General features: G+C 48.2%; 1 protein-coding gene across 4 annotated transcripts in view; it reads left to right on the top strand.

The window, feature by feature from the left end:
• The window catches only part of RPTOR (regulatory associated protein of MTOR complex 1), a 333,192-nt gene that overhangs the window by 129,894 nt on the left and 183,929 nt on the right, over positions 1-19,369 (top strand). For all 4 annotated transcript variants that reach the window (XM_025468265.3, XM_025468264.3, XM_025468263.3 and 1 more), the window contains exons 4-5: positions 6,836-6,994; positions 18,230-18,376. In XM_025468265.3, coding sequence (XP_025324050.1) covers positions 6,836-6,994; positions 18,230-18,376 — 306 coding nt within the window. The remainder of the gene's footprint in view (positions 1-6,835; positions 6,995-18,229; positions 18,377-19,369) is intronic.

Below are 19,369 nucleotides of genomic sequence, written 5' to 3'. Positions count from 1 at the left end.
AGCCAGGCCTGGAGCCCCCCGGATGGTGGGGACCTGAGAGGGAGAGCAGAGTGATGGATGGGCTTGAGGTGTGCGGTCTGGGTGACTGAGAACCACTGATGCAGAGATTAAGGTAGGGAGCCCAGAGAGTGGGCCTGTGTGGAGCAAGGCAAGGAATTCCATCGTGGGTTTGTGCTTGAAGGTGCCACCCAGGATGGTGGGGGGAAGCATGCAGTGTGAGAGAAAGGCTGAGTCACAGCCTTGCCTGAAGTTTGAGGGAGGAGGCTGGACTAGGGAGAGAGGTGAGAGACAGCAGGCGAAACAGTCTGATGGAGGAGGCAGGGGAGGAGAGCCACGTGAAGGCAGGATGAGGATTGGCTTTCAGGAGTTTGAGAGGCCGCGTGGGTCACCAGAGACCTGGCTGGTGGCAGGAACTGCCGAGCATTTGACCTTGAAGACCTGTGACTCTACAGGACAGTCTGAGAACAGCAGCGACATGTTGGAATGGCTTGAAAAGGAGAAGCTCATGACCTTATATGTGCAGAGGGCCATCCGCACACCCACATGTCTGCCCGTGTGGGGTGCTGTGCTGTTCCTCACACTGGTCCTCCAGCCAAGGGAGAGGAGTGGGACTTGGCCAGACAGCACCCACCCCACTCTTTCTGCCCAGTGTTTACTCTTTTCCTTAGTCTTTGCCACAGGGAGGATCCCCGGTAGTCCAAAAGCAGGTGCCAGGCCAGGTACGCTACTGCTCTTCTATCCCCTTGTCTCCAAGGAGCTGTCCTGAGAAAGGAAATGTCTTTTCATTACTTTTCATGCTGTTACAAACCTTGAAAGACACATACATTTGGCAGTGACAAAGTAAATCTTTCCTTCTGTCTCTTCTTGCAGACAGCGCTCCTTGGTTTTTCACACCAGACAGCTTGGCTCTTGGGAGGGTCACCTGTCTGCCTACCCAGGAGAGCCTGCTTACAGAGAGCGTCAGCTGTGTCTGCGTCTCCTGTGGTACATTAGCTGGTTGTGTCCGTGGGTGCTCACGTTGCCCCCAGCATCTGCCCTGAGCTTGTTTAGAGCCACAGGAAATCATTTGCCACAGGACCTAGTAGGTGCTGTAGCAAAAGTGCTTGCTTTAGCACTGCCCTCCATTCCCAGCAGAACTGGATTTTTCAAAATCTTAAGCAAATAGTCTGAAACTCCAGTACTATAACATAACAGCTCTTTTTGGAGAAGCTCACTGGGCTTGCAAACTCTAGTAGGATGTCTTGATTCATCATTTGTTCCTACACAGGTATTTATCGAGTGCCACCTATCTGCCAGGCATTGCACTTACCCAGTGTGGCCATAATGACCAGGGAAATTGTGATCCCTGCCTTCACGGGACTTCAGTCAGGGCAGGAGAAAGGGGAGGGAGGGCCGACAGATGGGTAACGAGTTTTGTTCCATCCAGGTTCGTAAATGCCTTAGTAGGGGAGCTCGACGTTCTAGGGGAGCGTTTGGTCTTGGGTACCTAATTCAGTTTCTGGGGCTACCAGAGAGTAAGTTCTGGAGAAATGACAGTCAACCTGATACTTGAAGAAGGAAGAGGAAATGTCCAGGCAAGACTTGGAATTGAGGATAGAGGACAAGTAGGAAGAGGGTCTGGCCGAGGGGCTAGAAGGTAGGTAAGAGCATAGACCTGAAAGATACTTGCCTGCGGTTGGAGCATAGACTCTCTGAGGTTGTAGAGACAAGGTTTTGCAAGGATTCATGGGCCATTCTACAGAGCTTGCAGGGTCAGTGGGAAGCCATCAAAGGGTTTTCAGCAAGTGAGACAGACTGAGTATTGAGGAATAGATTTGGATAGAGTAGAGTAAGACGCAGATTACTTGGGAAGTTGTGGTAATCTAAGAAATACATGGTGGTGGCGGTGGCGGCGGCGGCGGTGGTGGTGGTGGTGGTGGTGGTGGTATTGGTAGTGCTCATGGGGATGATGATGATGATATCGGTGGTAAGGGTGGTGGTGGTGGTCACGGTGAGGATGATGGTGAGGACGGTGGTGGTGGTCATGGTGGTGGTGGTATCTGCCTTGGTTTGGCGTCGGTGGTGTGAATGGGGATGCAAAGGGCTGTAGCAAAAGTCAGTGCTTTTTGAGGGGTGGAAGCATAAAGTCCCTGAACTGCCAGCACCTGGAGCTTTCCATACGGGGCTACCACCTAGGACAGGTGTCTGTGGAACAGACCTGACCTTCCTCTCTACCCAGCATTTCCCTGGAAGTACTTGCTTCCTACTTGGGAAGAGGCAGATGGTGGAATATTTTCAAGAGGCAAAACTGGCCTGAATTCTAATGTTAGGTTTGTTCCTCCTGGACAGTCCTGAGAAAATCTCTGAGACATTTCCTTTCTTGAATCTGAGCTGGAGATATCATCCATTGCTGAGGAAGGATGGAAGGGTGGAAATAAGATCATTGGTACTCTCATGCCAGCTGGGTGAGGCGGTGGTGGTCTTCACTCGACACCACCCCCAGGAAGCAGGTGCCCACACCTGCTGCCCACACCTCCTCGCTGTCGGGTCTGCCAGGAGAGAAGACCCTGGAGCACATCCCAACTCTCCATGTTTTGGGCGCACTGGTGGCCTCACGTGACCAGGAAGGGCCTCTGTGTGTCCAGCCCCTGAAATCCGTCCTTGCATGAGGAGGGCCCCGAGAAGTATGGCTGCCCGGGGAATGCAGAAGCTGGCTGCAGCAGCACCGCTCTGGCCTCCTTAGCGCAGAAGTTTGTCAGTCTCGTTGCAGGGCCAGCAGTCATTACTGAGGCCAGGCTTCCTTCATACAGCCAAGGGGCAGCCCTGGTCTCCTGCTGCTGCGTCCTGCACACGTTCCACGCATGTGCCTGACCACGTCTTGAAGTTTGGGCTTAGAGCCAGAATGCTGGGAACCATAGGCCGTGTTTTCGAGACTGTTGTGCCGTGTCTTATGGCCGCTAAACGGTCAGAGGTCTCCCAAGGGGCTCGCTGCTTCCTCTGCCGCTCGCAGCCCTCTGACTGTGGAGCTGGATCTGGCACTGGAGTTTGAAAACCAAACCAAACATGGCGTGGTGACATTTAATTTAGTGCTTCTCATTTCAAAGCCCTTAAAAATATTAATTAATTCCCATAAGGTCCCAGGAGGCATATTATTCACATCTGTAGTGCCTTTCATGCTAGTCCATAATGGTCCTCTGTGCAGTAGGAGGGAGAGTGAAGCTAAATCATTTTTTTTGCAACCCCACAGGAGAAGACCTTGGTGGAGCCAAGGTCAGCAATAATGAATCCCTGATTGTATGGATGTCTCTGAGGAATGTCCCCTCCATGGCCTTGTGTGTGATTTGGGAGAACAGCACTCCCCTTTCGGACTAATCTCTGGAGGTAGTAGATGGTCCTCCTCTGGAGCTGGGGCTTTGCAAACCCCAGTTTATTTGCCACATGGAGGAGGGCAAACTGAGGCCAGCAGTGAGGGAGCAGCGGAAGGGAGAGAGGCGTGGGCGGCAGCGGGAGGCACTTGTCATGTGAGAAAGGCGCCTAGTAGCCTGGGACTGTGAAGTGAGTGCGGGCCTCATGGAGGGGACAGCCTGCTGTCGCTGGGAGCTGGTGTGGCCCATTCCCTTTTCGGGGTGCCTTGTCTGTGAGCAGCTCTATATGTTGGGGTTTCTGTACCTGAGGAGCAAGAAAGCCACTGTAGGAGGATTCATGAAATTAGGAGGCTCCCTGATAATCTGGGTTTGGTTTGGGGCCTTCTCTTCTAAGTCACTTTCTGATTTCACGGCATGCTTGTGCGGGGTGGTTTTGGAGGATGTGTGTCCAAGTCATCTTCATCTCTACCTAGAACTGGATTTTCATTTATCAGCCACTGACTCGTCACTGTTACCAGTGACCACTCCTCTAATCAGGAATGCTGTCCTATGTGGTCCCCCCCCCCCCACTGTTTAATATGCAGAATTCCAGATGGCAGAGTGGAAAGAGCCACTATGAACAGGTAAGTGCCCCACCTAGACCCAGCGGTGTCTACAGACACACTTCATGATAACTGTGCTGAGACTCACTCATGTCACTTTAGCATCAGGTAGGATTCATCATTTCCCTCATCTCATTACTGAGTGTTGTCATCACCACCAGATCTGATCATCGCTCAGCACCTGTTGCTAGCAACCGAGCGCATTGTGAAGCTGTGGGAAGAATGTAAAGATAGAGCTAGCTGAGTGGGACACCCAAACAGTTAACCGGGTCCGTCTTTCTTGAACACACGCGAGACATAACGAACACCACATGTCAGCCAGAGAGAGGAAAGACGGTGTGTCCTGCCCGAGGGTCCAGAAAGAGCTGTGCACCAGAGCCAGGGCTTCCACAGCACAGGGTTTAGAGGCACTCTCCTCTGTGCCGAGCCCCAACTTCACCCCAGCCATCTCCCGGCAGACCAGCCCTTCAGAGCCCCATGGGGCCCAGAGCCTCCATCAGCGTCACAGTAATGCACGCTGCCTTGCCAGTGACAAGGAGCTTGGGACAGCTCACACACATGTGAGTGTTCTCTCCAGCCTCCTCTGTGGCACCCTTATATTACGGGTAGGGCTCTGGCCCGTTTGTAGGAGACACGGGGAGGCAAGGCCACGTCACTAGACCCTGACCTGCCGCCTCGGCACAGGCTTCTAGAACTGTCCTATGGAAGGACCGGGTGCTCCCCTTCAGTTAGTTTGCAGAAAATGTGGGTAGGGAATCTGGAAAAACTTAATTTTGAATTTCACCATCGTAAAGCTTCCATTTGGTACGTCCACTGATAATGCTCGGATGGCAAGATGCAACCTGTCACCAACAGTGTGCGGTCGCTGATAGCAGATGCTCCTGTGTGCGGTGGGCCCCGTTTCCCTGCTGGTTCTTCATGTCCCACTCTGCATTTTCTTTTGAAAGGCCAGGATATCCTTTGTCCTCGGAAGCATGGGTGGCCTTTGGGCCTTCTGACTGTTCACTGTCTCTGCTTGTCACCCACCAGGCCAGCCACTGCTCAGCAGGCAGCGCCAGCACCAAGCCCCTTGTGGGCACTGATGGCCCCGGCACAGCTCGGCCGTTGTGCATGCTCCTCGCTCTTGCCACTGCTTTCTTCAAGTGACATCATGATTATACTGTGTTTATTTTTTATCTAGCCTTTTATTATTTTTTAAAAGATTTTATTTACTTATTCATGAGAGACACAGAGAGGCAGAGGGAGAAGCAGGCTCCCTGAGGGGGTCGATACAGGACTCGATCCCAGGACCCCGGGATTACACCCTGAGCCAAAGGCAGATGTTCAACCACTGAGCTACCCAGGTGCAGCTTTTATCTAGCTTTTTAAAGAAAGTTTTAAAAGTTCATCCAGGTAATAAACATGTACATTATTTAAAAAAAATTAGAACATAATCCGCACCTAAAGACAAACCCTTTTAGCTGTGTTTCTCTAGTAGATGTGGCTCTATTTTAACAGAATATGTTTATGTCACTTTTTGATTTATCAATTTGGGGCATTTTTATTGATTTCCTGGTGTGGCTTCAGTACTTCTATACGTGTCACTTCCACTGCATCATCCATGATGATTATAGATTTACTTTTCTGGTTATTTTTACTGGGAACCTACCTCTGAAGCAAATATAGATTCCTCTGATGAGCCCCACGTGCCCCTCACCTGGCAGCCTGGCCTCCGTGCACGGCTGCCCTCCGTGCTCAGGTCAGCTGGAAGCCAGAACAGGTTTTGATGAAATAAAATCAGGAAGCCAGGAAACATGTGTTTGGGTCTGTGGACCTTGTGGGGTGGCCACGTCCCTGGACCTCCCCATTTCAATGAGACAGGTCCTAGAGGAGGTGTGGGGGTGGAGGAAGGCTGAGCCCTCATGGCCTTCCTTGTTTACTCTGTCCCTTCTTGCATGGCTGTGTCTCCACGTGAACTTCTGTAGCAGGTGCTCTGGTGCATCAGAAAGCATGTAGTTACATTTATGAGCAACACACTGGATTTGTCAGTTAACTCAGGGAGAACAGACCTCTTAAGAATGTTGGTGCGAGGGCACCCAGCTGGCTCACTGGTTTGTGCAACCCTTGGTCTTGGGGCCATGAGTTCAGGTGCCACGTTGGGTGTAGAGCTTACTTAAGGAAAGAATGTTGATGTACATACCTGGATGGGAACATCTTTCCATTTTGAAGTCTCCTTTGCATTTTCTGGGAGATTTTTTTAAATTTTTCCATGTCTGGATGTTTTATGCTCTGTGTTACATTCACTCCTGTGTCCTTAATCTCTGTTGCTTAAGAAATGGGTATTCTTCTGTTTACATCCTCTAACCACTTACTGTCCGTGTGCATACAGACTGTTGATATTTCTAAGGTAGTTCTGGGTCCTGCTTCTTCAGTGAATCCTTCCATCTGTCGGCAGGAGTCCAGGCAGGAGCCGGTGGGGCAGAGCCAGGCCAGCGTGGTGACGCAGAGGGGGCTGGTGGCTTCCTTCCTCTGGCTGGCATGGGACTGCGCTCCCCACATTTAAACAAATTATCTTTTCCACACTCCAGAGGGTTTCTTCCAGAGGATTCAGTGTTTCTGAGAAAAACTTTTGTTATCACAGTGGTGGTACCTCTTGCTCAGTGTGGCCGTGTGGCAGGCTTCACTCATTCATCTCATGTGATCTTCTCTAGGAATATTTGTTGGATGGATGAATTTCCACAGCCACCTCTGAAGGAGTCATTATCCCAGGTTTAGAGATGGAGAAATTCGGGGTCACTTGTCCAGGGTCACACAGCTGTTCAGCGCAAACTCAGAGTGAGGAATGGGGTACATATTCCAGGTAGTCCCATGAATCCACGGTGAGTTTCTTAATTTCTTCTCCCGCAACAGGCCCGGTACAAGCAGAGCCTTGACCCCACTGTGGACGAAGTGAAGAAGCTTTGTACATCCTTACGCCGAAATGCCAAGGAGGAGCGGGTTCTCTTCCACTACAACGGCCACGGGGTGCCCAGGCCAACCGTGAACGGGGAGATCTGGGTCTTCAACAAGGTAGGTGCACCATCAAACGTTCGTGTGAACCCAACCCACTTCTCTTGCTGCCTAAAGATGTGTCAGTGTTGGTGGTTGACCGCAGGCCCCGTTTGCCCATGGCTGCGTTGCTGTGCACTCCGCTTCTGCAGACCCCAGTGCAGTGAGGCTGGATAGGTGCAATGGGCCAGCAGTGAGGCAGGGAGTCATGGGATCACCGCCCACTCAGCGATGGGGGCTGGGAACAGGCAGGCGGGCTGTTTCTGGCACCAACATGGCCGGGGAACGACTGCCTGGAGGCCGCTGTGTGGTGCTGGTGGTGTGTTTTTCCTGCCGGAGGCAGGACTTGCTCATGCTTCTGCTGTGTGTGTCGCCCAGTGATCAGGTTTCTCAGTTCAGTTAGTCTTTCTTTGAGAATCAGCGATTTCCCGAGAGAAGAAAATGGTGCAGATTCCAGCGAGCTGGCACAGGCCGCCTGCAGACGCAGCCTGGGCTCTGCCCCCACCATGGCCACGCTGCCGGCCGCCCGCAGCTCCTTTACCCAAGATGGTGGGTGGACGCCAGGGGTCGGCCACCCCCTCCCGCCGTCTTCTGGGCCGTGCGTGGTAAGTCCCTCTCGTACCCGGTGTGCAAGGCGGTGCCTGGAGGTGTGCAGCATTTGGTGCCACGTAACCGCCAGCCGGGTGAGAAGATGCACCTTGGGAGCCCCTGGGCCCACAGAACAGTCTCCCTCTTCCCTGCCAGGGTCACCAGCACAGCAGATTCCAGTATAGCGTTACTTTCCTTCCTTTATGGCATCTCCACTTTCGTGTGGCTGTCCAGGCGTGTTGGGGGTCAGGTGCTTTCTGTTGATGGGGTTGGGATCCTTCTGTGCCTGCTGCACCCGCTCCCTATTCTGCACTGAAGACCGGTCCCTGCGACTTTGGTGCCTCTGCCTCCCCTCAGCCCCACTGCCGGGTGTGGGGACGTCTGAGGAGCTGCTTGGTGCCTCCTGTGCAGGCGCATGTCCAGGTGGTTCCCGTTGTTCTGTCCTAAACTGCCGTTTTTGTCCCCAGCCCTGTGGTCAGGACTTGCTTTTTCTGCCCACTGTGGGGGGTAACACAGGTCTCCCCAGTGGCCGTGACATTGAGCACCTTCTGATCTGTTGTTGGCTGTCTAGGCTTCCTCATCTTGAAGTCACACTCTCCATTTTTCACTTGGGTTGGTGTGTCATCTTCTTATGGATTTCAGAGAATTCTTTGTATTCTGGACAGCAACACTTTATCATTTTTATGAGTTACAAGTGTCCGCTTTTAATTTATGGCTTGGTTTCTTGGTTTGTTTCTGTTCTCTTAATGGCGCCCCTAGCGGACCGGAGTTCTTCATTTTCACGTGGTCATCCCGGTCAGTCTTCCTTTGTGGGGTGGACATTTTGTATCCTCTTTAAGAAGATTTCCCTTGTGCCATCTTGGAGAAAGGTATTCCACTTTGTTCTTCCAAAAGGATTGTATTTTTGTCTATTACATTTAGGTCTTTAACCTACCTGAAATGGATTTTGTACATACTGTTAGGTAGGGTTCATACTGTGTTTTTTATCCCTCATGTAACGGACACCTACCTGTTCTGTTCCCGTCTAATGCCAACTCTGAACAAAATCCGATTTCTACAGTGCGTGGGCCTGTTTCTGAGCACTGTATTCTGTTCCGTGGCTCTGCCTCTGTGTGCCAGGAACCTGTGTTAACGAGTATTGGTTTCCAGTGAGTCTTCGTATTCAGGAAAGCAAGTTCCTCTTTTTTGTTCTTCAGTTCTTCTTGGCTGTTCTTGGATCTTCCAGTAAAGTAGTAACTCAGGGGCACCTGGTGTCTCAGTCGGTGAAGCATCTGCCCTTGGCTCAGGTCATGATCTTAAGGGTCCTGGGATAGAGTCCTGCATCGGGCTCCCTGCTCAGTGGATGCTTCTCTCTCTGCCCCTGCTCATGTTTGTGCTCGCTTGCTCTCTCTCTCTCTCGCCCCCACGTCAAATAAATAAGTAAAATCTTAAAAAAAAAATAATTAGTGAATCAACTTGTAAACCAGTTAATTAATGGTGGGGAAGATTCAGCATCTTTATAACGTTCAGTCTACAAAACTATGCTCTTTTTAAATATCTGTCAATAGTATTTCAGAATTTCAAAAGCACGGAGCCCAACGTGGGGCTTGATCACACAAACCATGAGATCATGACCTGAGCCCAAAGCAAGAGCCAGATGCTTTAACTGATTGTGCCACCCAGTCCCTCCCTTATTTTTTTAGTTTTTATTTAAATATTTTATTTATTTATTTTAGAATGGATGGGGGTGGGGAGTGGGGGAAAGAAGGAGAAGGAGAATCCCAAGCAGACTCGGTGCTGAGCACAGAGCCGACACAGGGCTTGATCCCATGACCCTGAGATCACAACCTGAGCAGAATCCAAGTCAAACACTTAACCCCACTGAGCCCCCCAGGCATCCCTATTCATGGGTCTTTAAAAAAAATTATCATTATCAATAGACTTTAGTTTTTGGAGCAGTTTTAGTTATAGAAACATTGGGAGGTACTGAGTGTCCCATGCACTCTGTCCCTCCCCCACCCTCACTGGCATCGGCACAGGCGCTTGCCATACTTCCTGATCAGTACTGTTCCGTGTGGACCTGCTCTTGCGCTGCACACTCTGTGGGTTTTGTCAGATGCCAGATGCATATGACACCATCACGGTGTCATATGGGGCACTTTGACTGCCCTGAGATCCTGTGCTCTCCCCTTTATCGCTCTAGACCTCCCTCCCCTGCCCCCCCAGCAGCCAGGGACACTCACAGTCTCTGCAGTTGTGGCTTTCCCAGAGTGCCACAAAGTTGGCTGGGATCCTACAGTCTGTGGCCCTTCTCACATTGTCTTTTTTTCAGCCAGGGGTACACATTTAAGGTTCCCTCCTGTGTTTTTGTGTCTTGATGACTTACTTCTTTGCCACTGAGTAACACTTCATTGTCTGGATGGACCCCTATTGGGGGACATCTTGGTTGCTTCTGGGTTTTTGGCTATTGTGAATAATGCTGTTATAACGTTTTGTGTTTAGGTTTTTGGATAGACATAAGGTTTATCTAATTTGGGTAACTACTAGGAGTGCATTGCTAGATCAGATGATATGTGTAGCTTTCTAAGCAACTGCCAAACTGTCCTCCAAAAGGGCCATGTCAGTTTGCCTTCCCAGCAGCAATGAATGTGAGTTCCCAGTGCTCTCCATCCTGCTAAGCATTTGTTGTGGCTAGTGTTTGGATTTTAGCCCTTCTAATTAGGTGCGCAGTGGTGTCTCATTGTTGTTTTAATTTGCAATTCCTTAATGACATATGATGTGGAGTATCTTTTCATCTACTTATTGGCCATCTGTGTACCGTCTTTGGTTAGGGTGTCCACGTCCATATCTTTGCCTCCCTTTTTTTTTTTTTTTAAGTAGGCTCCACACTCAGCATGGAGCCCAATGTGGGACCTAAATTCACGACCTGAAGATCAAGGCCTGAGGTGAGATCAAAAGTCAGATACTCAGCCAACTGAGCCACCCAGGTGCCCCTCTTTTGTCCACTTCTACATATGGTTGTTTTCATACTTTTAGAAGGAATTCTTTTTATATTTTAGATGAATGGCCTTTATCAGTGTGTATTCTGTAAATACTTCCTCGCAGTGTAGGACTTGAGTTTTCATTCATTCAGTAGTGTGCACTGACTCTTTGATGAGTCCAGACCAGTTATTCTCTAGAATGCCCCACATTCTAAGTTAATTTATTTTTTTATAAGATTATATCTGGCTGGATTAAAGGCAAGACCAAACGCCATGCCATCCACAGGGATGCACTATAAATACAAAGATAAAGGTTGGATCCAAGAGAGGGTTCATGCAACTACTAGTTGTAAGAGAGCTAGGGTGGCCCTGGTCCTAATCAGAAAATGGACTTTGAGACATGAGTGTTGCCAGAGGTGAAAGAAGGACATTTCATTTTCATTTTTTTAAAAGATTTTATTTATTTATTTATTCATGAGCGACACAGAGACAGAGAGGCAGAGACACGGGCAGAGGAAGAAGCAGGCTCCATGCAGAGAGCCCGATGTGTGGGCCTCGATCCCGGGACCCCAGGATCCCACCCTGCGCCAAGGGTGGTGCTAAACCGCTGAGCCACCCAGGCTGCCCAAGAGAGACATTTCAGAATGATGAGTGGTCAGGTCACCAGAAGGACATAAACCATCCTGAATGTATATGTGCCTGATAGAGTTCAGAGTACACAGAGAACAATTGCTAGAACCAAAGCAGGAAAGCAGCAAATCCACGATTCTAGTTGGAGCTTTGAATAACCATTGATCAGTAATCAATAAGTTATAACTGACATTAAAATTACAGGTAAGATTGATAATTAAAAACCCACAAAGAAAACTGCAGACATAGTATGTTATTTCTAAAAAAAATTCAGTTACTAATATAAAAGATTGGCACCACAGACCTCTGTCCAAGCACTGGAAAATATGCACGTTCTCCGGTACAGGTGCCATCCAGGAGAAGGGCCATGGGCCACATCACACACATCTCCTTAAAGGTCTAGAGGATGGATATCATCAGAGTAGATTCTCTGATCACAGAATCTGGAATTGTAGAATATCTGGAAAATCTTCAGATATTTGGAAGTTGAATGACGTGTCAAAAAAGATATCACAAAGGAAAGTAAAGATAATTTGAACTAAACAATGAGAATAAGACTTGCCAAGATTTGCTGGACACAGTTACCGCCATGCTTGCTTGGTGATGTATACCCTTAAATCTTTATACAAAAAGGCAGAAAGGTTTGAAATTAAAATCTCAATTTCTACCTTAAGCTAGAAAATGATGGGCCCACTAAACTTAAAGTAAATTGAAAGAATGAAGTAACAGCACAAATCAGTAAAACTGAGGACAGGCAGTGGAGAGAGCTGGCACTAACATTTTTTTTCTAGCTGATGCGTCTCTAGGTAGACAGATCAAGAGGAATAGAGAAGACACGATCCACATTTGGAAATGAAAGGGCGGACATCACCACACATCCTGTAGACATAGAGAAGATGAGGACAGATTCGTATTTTATTCCAATAGATTTAACAACTTAGATGGGAAATGCCTTTAAAACATACAACTTACCCAAAGTGACCCACAGTGAAATAGAAAACCTGAGTAGCCCTGTATCAATCAGAGACATTAAATTCGTAGTTAAAAGTTTTACAGGGGATCTCTGGGTGGCGCAGCGGTTTGGCACCTGCCTTTGGCCCAGGGCGTGATCCTGGAGACCCGGGATCGAATTCCACGTCAGGCTCCTGGTGCATGGAGCCTGCTTCTCCCTCTGCCTATGTCTCTGCCTCTCTTTCTCTCTCTCTCTCTCTGTATGACTATCATTAAAAAAAAAAAAAAAAAAAAAAAAAAAAAAGTCTTACAGGTTGACTCCTAGATGAGTGGATATTTTTCTTTAAATATCATCTTACCAGCAAACTGTTTTCTGACCAGTGTATATAAACTGTTAAAGCATATATGGCAAAAAGGGCATTTGGGAAGTGTTCTTCACAGAGCATGAGGGGCACAGGTGGTGCCAGAACTGAAGAGTGAGTATCCCTTATGCATGGTGGTTTGAGAACTACTCCTCTATAAATCTGCTTCTCAAATAGGATAAGACATCTGAGACTTGGTTAAGGTTTTATATCTTAGCATCAAGGGAATCATATTTTTTTAAGAAACTTTCAAGCTTTTCTAAAGAAATAGGCCCAAGGTTTCCAGTACTTCTGAAGAAATAGATTCTTTACTGATGGTCTTCCTTCAGCTCTTGCAGAGAAACACCAAGTCCTAGAAATCTTCAGAAAAGTCAAGTTTACAACAAAATTAGCAGCTTTTTTTTTTTTTTTTACTCTTCTGCACTCTCAATATGGATAAAGTAGCAATTATAACAAATGATTAATAGGATCTGGCACAAATGTTGCTCTTTAAAATTGCAAGTATATGTTTTTGATAATTGTGCATTTAAAAACCTCTATGATCCATCTTTCAACAGGATCAATAATGAACTGTATATAAAGCAGAATGAGAACAAGAATGTCACTATGTGTTAGAGAATTGGTTTTCAAAACCAATAAATTCTATTATTTAAGTGATATTTATTTAGAATTGTTCATGGATTAACTAGTTCTTTAACTGTAATAAAGGCAGAGCAGGAGTCAACAAAGCTGTGAGCCTTCAGCCTTCAGGGTTTTGAGGGGCTGAGGGTTTGCCTGTGGCTCACACTCTGGAGTTGTTGACAGCCACATGTAGGCCACCAGGCCTGCTCTTTACGCCTGACATTTCTGGGCCTTCAGCTGCTGCCTACTGGGTGATGTGTTCAGAGAACACCCTTTGGAAAGAAGATGAATCTGCTATGCCCCCTCCTTGGCCAATGGCCGCACTTAAACAGCTCTGCGGTGCTGGGCACGCAGGGTGATGTGTGAGGTCAGAGGGAAGCAGCTGCCTCGGGTCGCTGTCCAGGAGGCCCTTGGGAGGAGGCTGTGAGCGCAGCTGCAACGTCTGACTCACACTTGAAGGTTTCTGGCAGAAGTTGCACTCGAGTCTTCTCAGAAATGGGGAGGTACTTCTTCAGAGGTGCGCCACTTTCCCCAGCAACCAAGTGCCGCAAGCCCCCCTCGTCCTTGTGCCACCGCCCCTGAACTTGACCCAGTCCTGAAAGATGGGCTCATGAAGCAAGGGGACCCTTTTTTTTCTTGATCTTTAATATAACCTGACATATGAAGTGGGTTGTAATGAATAAATTATCTAAAACCTATTTCAGTTTTTTTTTTTGTTTGAAATGAAACCATGGCCTTGAGTATTTTTTTTTTTTTTTTTTTTTTTTTAAGAGAAAGGAGAAATGCTTGGGTTGAGGAATTCCCTGAACTTGTAGCTTTGCCAGGAGAAACCAAACCTCTACATGAAGGGCCCTGGGTATCCGGGTGGCCTCCTGCGCACAGAGGGGCCTCGCACTCGTCCAGCCTGCACAGGTGGTTCCACCATGATGATGTGGGACAGAGCAACAGCTGTGCACTGGACGTTGGTTCTGTTCTCTGCTCCTGGCTCCGCAGGCCCGTTCGCAGGCTGTGATTCTGGCCTGAAGCCTGACAAATGCCCAGGGTCTTTCTGAGATGGGAAATGAGATCTACCTGCACTGTTCTAGTAAGAATTAGTTCTCAAAGCTCATTTTCCTCCATGGTATAATAGAGCTGATTTTGTATTTCCCAGCAGGCACAGATTTCCACACTTCTGCGACCTCACTAACCTGAGCACGCAGCTGCAGTTGTAGATGAGATCGCCTCTTGTAAGAGGCAAGGTTCTCACCAGGGCAGAGTCTCCCTTGGGGCGCATTGGTGATGTCCAGAAACCTTCTTGATCTGCAGCCGGGCGGGGATGCTGCCAAACATCACACGGTGCCTGGATCCACCCCCACACCCAGTGATTGGCCCAGATGCCCCTAGTGCCAGGCTGAGAGGGTGCAGGGAGGGTGCTGGGGAGTGGATACAGAGAGGGGCTCTCTTCCCCACCATGCCCAAGAGGCCCCGTCCACTTCCGGCTCTGCCTGGTGGAGTGCTTGCCGAAGGCTTCAGGCTTGTGCGAGTAATAGTGCCTGCTTGTTCTAAAATAGTAGATGAACGTAGAAGTATATACAGTAAACCCTGGAGGCCATCCTTTCCCTCCTTCCTTTAAGTAGTTTGGTACATTTTGTCTTTTTAGAAAGTACAAGTAATTTTTGTTGTAAAAGATTCCAAGAGAGCAGAAGTATAAAGGTAACACAACTCTACCCCGAAACACACACCTTTACCTGCCCAGCCATTGCTAGTTCGATGCTTATCCCTTTGGTACCATTTATGTGACTTGTTTGTTGGACAGATGCTTCTCATTACGTGCGGACGAGCAGAGCCCAGGTGCCAGGCTCATGTGCTTCACACACACAGCCTTCTCCTTTTCTTCCCTAAAATGATGTCATTGTCTGTGCAGTGTTCTCAGATGTGCGCTTTTTAAATCATAATAAGCCTTGGATGTCTTTCCATGTCTACATGTAACAAGCCCAGTTTTTTTAGGGCTGCGTGGTGTTCCATGATGTGGCTGTATGGACACTCCTTTCCTTAATGGTCCTTCATGTGGGCAGTGCAAGGATCCAGGATAGGCTGTGATGGTCCATGAAGGCCGTTGGGGCCTTGCTGTGGCCACATCGGGATGTGGGCCCCAGACCCCTTCCGTCCAACACTCCCCTTATATCCCTCTGCTCTTGTCCTCTGCTTGATTGGAGATGTCTCACCATGTCCACATCCCACAGGGGAAAGAAGAAGGAAGAGCTGAGCAGGAGGGTGGCACTGATAGTTTGGACACATCGCTTCTGATCAGGTCCCGTTGGCCAGAGTTTGGCTGTGAGATCAGATTGAGGTACAGAGGAAGCTGGGAAATGTGCTTAGTGAGAACTTGCATTGGTGAAGAAGAGGGAGAAAAGAGAGGCCAGCCGTCTCTTCCACGGTGGCATCTAGATAGCTGACAGGTTTTTACCAGCAGGAGTATCGTACATCCTCGTACATACATTTCCGTGTGTACATGCAAGTATTTCTGTAGGATGGACATCTAGAAGTCAAAGGGATGTACATTTTATTTTTTTATTTTTTATTTTATTTTATTTTATTTATGATAGTCACACACACACACACACACACAGAGAGAGAGAGAGGCAGAGACACAGGCAGAGGGAGAAGCAGGCTCCATGCACCGGGAGCCCGACGTGGGATTCGATCCCGGGTCTCCAGGATCACACCCTGGGCCAAAGGCAGGCGCCAAACCTCTGCGCCACCCAGGGATCCCGGGATGTACATTTTAAAATGTGTCCATGCTACCAAATTGCCTTCTAGAAGAGCTTCTTGGGACACCTGGGTTGGGTGCCTCAGCTGGTTGAGCATCTGACTCTTGATTTCAGCTCAGGTCATGATATCAGGGTCATGAGATCAAGCCCCATGTTGGGCTCCATGCCGGGGAGTCTCCTTGAGATTCTCTCTCCTTCTGTCCCCCCCCCCCAAAAAAAATAATAAAAATTAAAAAGCTTCCTTATTACACACCTACCAACTGGTGCTTTGTTGAACACATCCTGGTCCATCCATCCTCTGTATTTCTTTACACCGTTCTGGATAGATGATTCTCATTGATTCATCGATAGCCTGAAATTCTTCATAATCCTTCATCATTCCTGCTGCTCTGAGAGTTGCATGTTTGTATTTCCTGCCAGTTTGTGTGTTTCGTATTGTTGGTCTGAGCACACATACACTCTAAAACTATATCACGTGTGTTATACCCACTTTGTTCCTGAATTGCTTATCATCGGTGTGTGTTTTGTCAGAATTACATAATTTTTGTGTTATTATATTTCTCTTTAGGTCTTTTAAGTTTTGTGAATTAAGAGGACTTTCTTGTACCAAAATAAAGATCTTTTATTCTGTTTTATATTTAGTTTTAAAATCTATCCTGATTTGATTTTTTTTTTATATGTAGAATCCCAGATAGCAGGATTGAATGACTAGATTTTACAGTGTCATGTACTGAATTGTTGTTCTTTCTTCACTGAGTTAAAATGCCACCTTCATTATAATTATATATGTAGGTCTATTTCTGGATGTTCTCTTCTGTTTTGGTTTTTTTGTCTCGCCCTCCCTAATACCATCCTGTAATTACTGTGGATTTATAGTATACTTAATATCCGGTAGTGTGGGTCCCTACTCATTATTCTTTATTTAAAAATGGACATGTGGTTTTGGAGGGGTTATTTTTTTTTTGCGCAGTCCTCGTGCATTTCTCTTCTGCACTAACTTTAGAATCAGCTTGTCAAATTGCATTAAAGAAAACTCTTGCTGGTACTTCGGGCGTGTGTTGACTTCATAAACTCCGTAGGGGAGCATTGACATCTGGAGAATCCTTCGGTGAGAGTGCTCACGGACAGCATTTCCAAGTGTTCTCTTCCGTAGTGCGGCGATGACCAGCCAGGCACAGGAGGAGGCAGGTCAGCCAGGCGAAGCGGCACAGTGTCAGCAGAGTGGGGTCCCTCTTGGGGTACAGGTGTCTGCTCCCTGATGTGCACATACCTGTGTGTCCGGACGTTGCCTCATCCTGTCTAGGTTGACTTAGATCAGGTGCTTTGCTGTGCGTTTCCAGAAAGCCTCTGCCGGCCACCCCATCAGTCACAGCCTTCCCTTGTTCTCTGCCCTGTTTTCCTGCCGCGTTCACACAGTCCTTGTGGCAACACCAGAGGCAGTGTTTGTGGCTCAGCCGTGAGAAACACAGTCACCTTCACTGCAAGCATACAGAGTTGATTCCCGCCAGCCTCCCAGGCACACCGGCAGTGCAAGGAAGGGTAAATGGGGGTGGTGTTCTGTGCAGAAGGGTTGCTTCAGACCGTCGCCTCTGAGTGAGGATTGCCATCATTTCTTTAGTGAGGTGAGGAACATCCTACTCTATGTTCACCAGTCATCACTCAAGAGAGTTTTTGAGGACTGAACAGTACAGTGTGTCCAGAAAAATATTTCACTTAATGGATTCACATTAATAAGTTTCTGTTCTGTGGTTTGAAAAAATCAGATTGCCAAATCCACTTGTATCGCTTAAGTGTGATTTTTAAGTCATCTGGAGGATTAAGTGCTTATGGATATCTCTGGAGTAGAAGACACAGCAGGGAAAATATGCAAATCTAGGGGCCTTGGCAGCTCCTCAGGGCATCTCCCTGGCTAGCAAGGTGCATGGCATGTTCTTGAAGCATGCAGAAGTCACTGAGGAAGATGATGAGCAGGGAAGTGGTGTGCATGCACGTCCTTTAAGTGTGTAAGAGGAGGCTGTGGTTCCCGGGGTGGAGGAAGGAGTAAGGTAAATGATGAAGCCCTGGTGGGAGGACACACAGAAGGAAACCTCACTGTAGGAAGGGGCCCGTATTCCCTGGACACCTCCAGCTGCTGGACCCGGCAGCAGCTGCTGAGGGGCTCCGGGGCTGGGTGTCGGACTGTGGCTGCCATGCAGCACTCAGACGTCTGGGTACAGGGCGGGCACACGATGGAGGGCTTAGTCTGCCCTCTATGACGTACCAGGGGTACAGGCAGTGAGTCAGCCCTCCAAGCCGCCAGGCCCTGGGTGTCACACCTTCCTTGTTGTGCAGCTGCTGGTCGGCCATCCTGTCCAGGAGGCATAGCTCACACGTGCACTGTATTTTGTTTTCCAGAACTACACTCAGTACATCCCTCTGTCTATATATGACCTGCAGACGTGGATGGGCAGCCCATCAATCTTCGTCTACGACTGCTCCAATGCCGGCTTGATCGTCAAGTCCTTCAAACAGTTCGCCCTGCAGAGGGAGCAGGAGCTTGAGGTGAGGCACTCGCGCCCCCACCCTGAGCTTCCACTGGTTTCCTCCAGGCTGGGGTTGGGGGGCGACCCCCTTCATTCTCAGAGCACTCAGAGCACCATGGAACATTTGGTGCCACAGCTTGGGAGGTATTCGGCTCGAGCTTCGGGGCATATCTTTACGTCTCATTTTACTTCATGTCATTTGATCTGAATAGAAATTAAGTGATGACATTAACAGAGTTGACTTGTGCTCCAGTGGTTTCTGCCCATGATAAGTGTTAATAAAGCAGACACATTGTAGGAGAAATGGACCCGTATCTGGGCAGAGCCATTCAGTTGTACATCTTAGTTGTTGTGTGTGTGTGTGTGTGTGTGTGTGTGTGTGTGTGTGTGTGAGAGAGAGAGAGAGAATGAGAGAGAGAGAGAGAGAGAATGAGAAACACCCTGCTAAGCTAGATACAGAAAACGAACGCAAATGTTTGCCGTCGGTCACTTCTGTTTTAGGAGCTGGAGAGCCTGTGCCGCGCTCGGCTCATGATGAGGCATTTCACTTGGTTGTTTTAGTTAATATTTGATGTTTGAACCAAACAGTGAATTCTGAAGAGAAATCGTAGAGGCATTTTCAGTTAAGAGACCTCCATCCTGTGGTCTGCACGAGAGTGTGGGAATAAAATATTCTGTAGCCTCGAGGGGGTCATGAATCCCGATTGGTGCTAGTGCGGGAAGTTCTCAGTTCCGGAACAGAAATGGTCCCAAGCACATGGTTCCTCAAGCCTTTTTGGGTCTATTCAATTTTAATGTATTGTTGTGCTTTTCATGTTTCATCAGAGGATGTGCCTGAAATAATCAGCAATAAAATTAGAAATTCTATTTGGTAGAACTTGAAATTAACATGTCATGCAGTTTAATATTTTATATTTATAAATTAAATCCCTAATGCAGAACATTGCATAAGAGTGACTGAGAAATACAGTGCCCTCTATCCTTGGAAATGGAACCCCGCTCCACAAGGCAT

Source organism: Canis lupus, chromosome 9, assembly GCF_003254725.2.
Source record: "Canis lupus dingo isolate Sandy chromosome 9, ASM325472v2, whole genome shotgun sequence".
In the NCBI taxonomy this organism is placed as follows: domain Eukaryota; kingdom Metazoa; phylum Chordata; class Mammalia; order Carnivora; family Canidae; genus Canis; species Canis lupus.
Note: the sequence above shows the minus strand (reverse complement) of the source record. Positions and strands in the feature narration are given on the sequence as shown.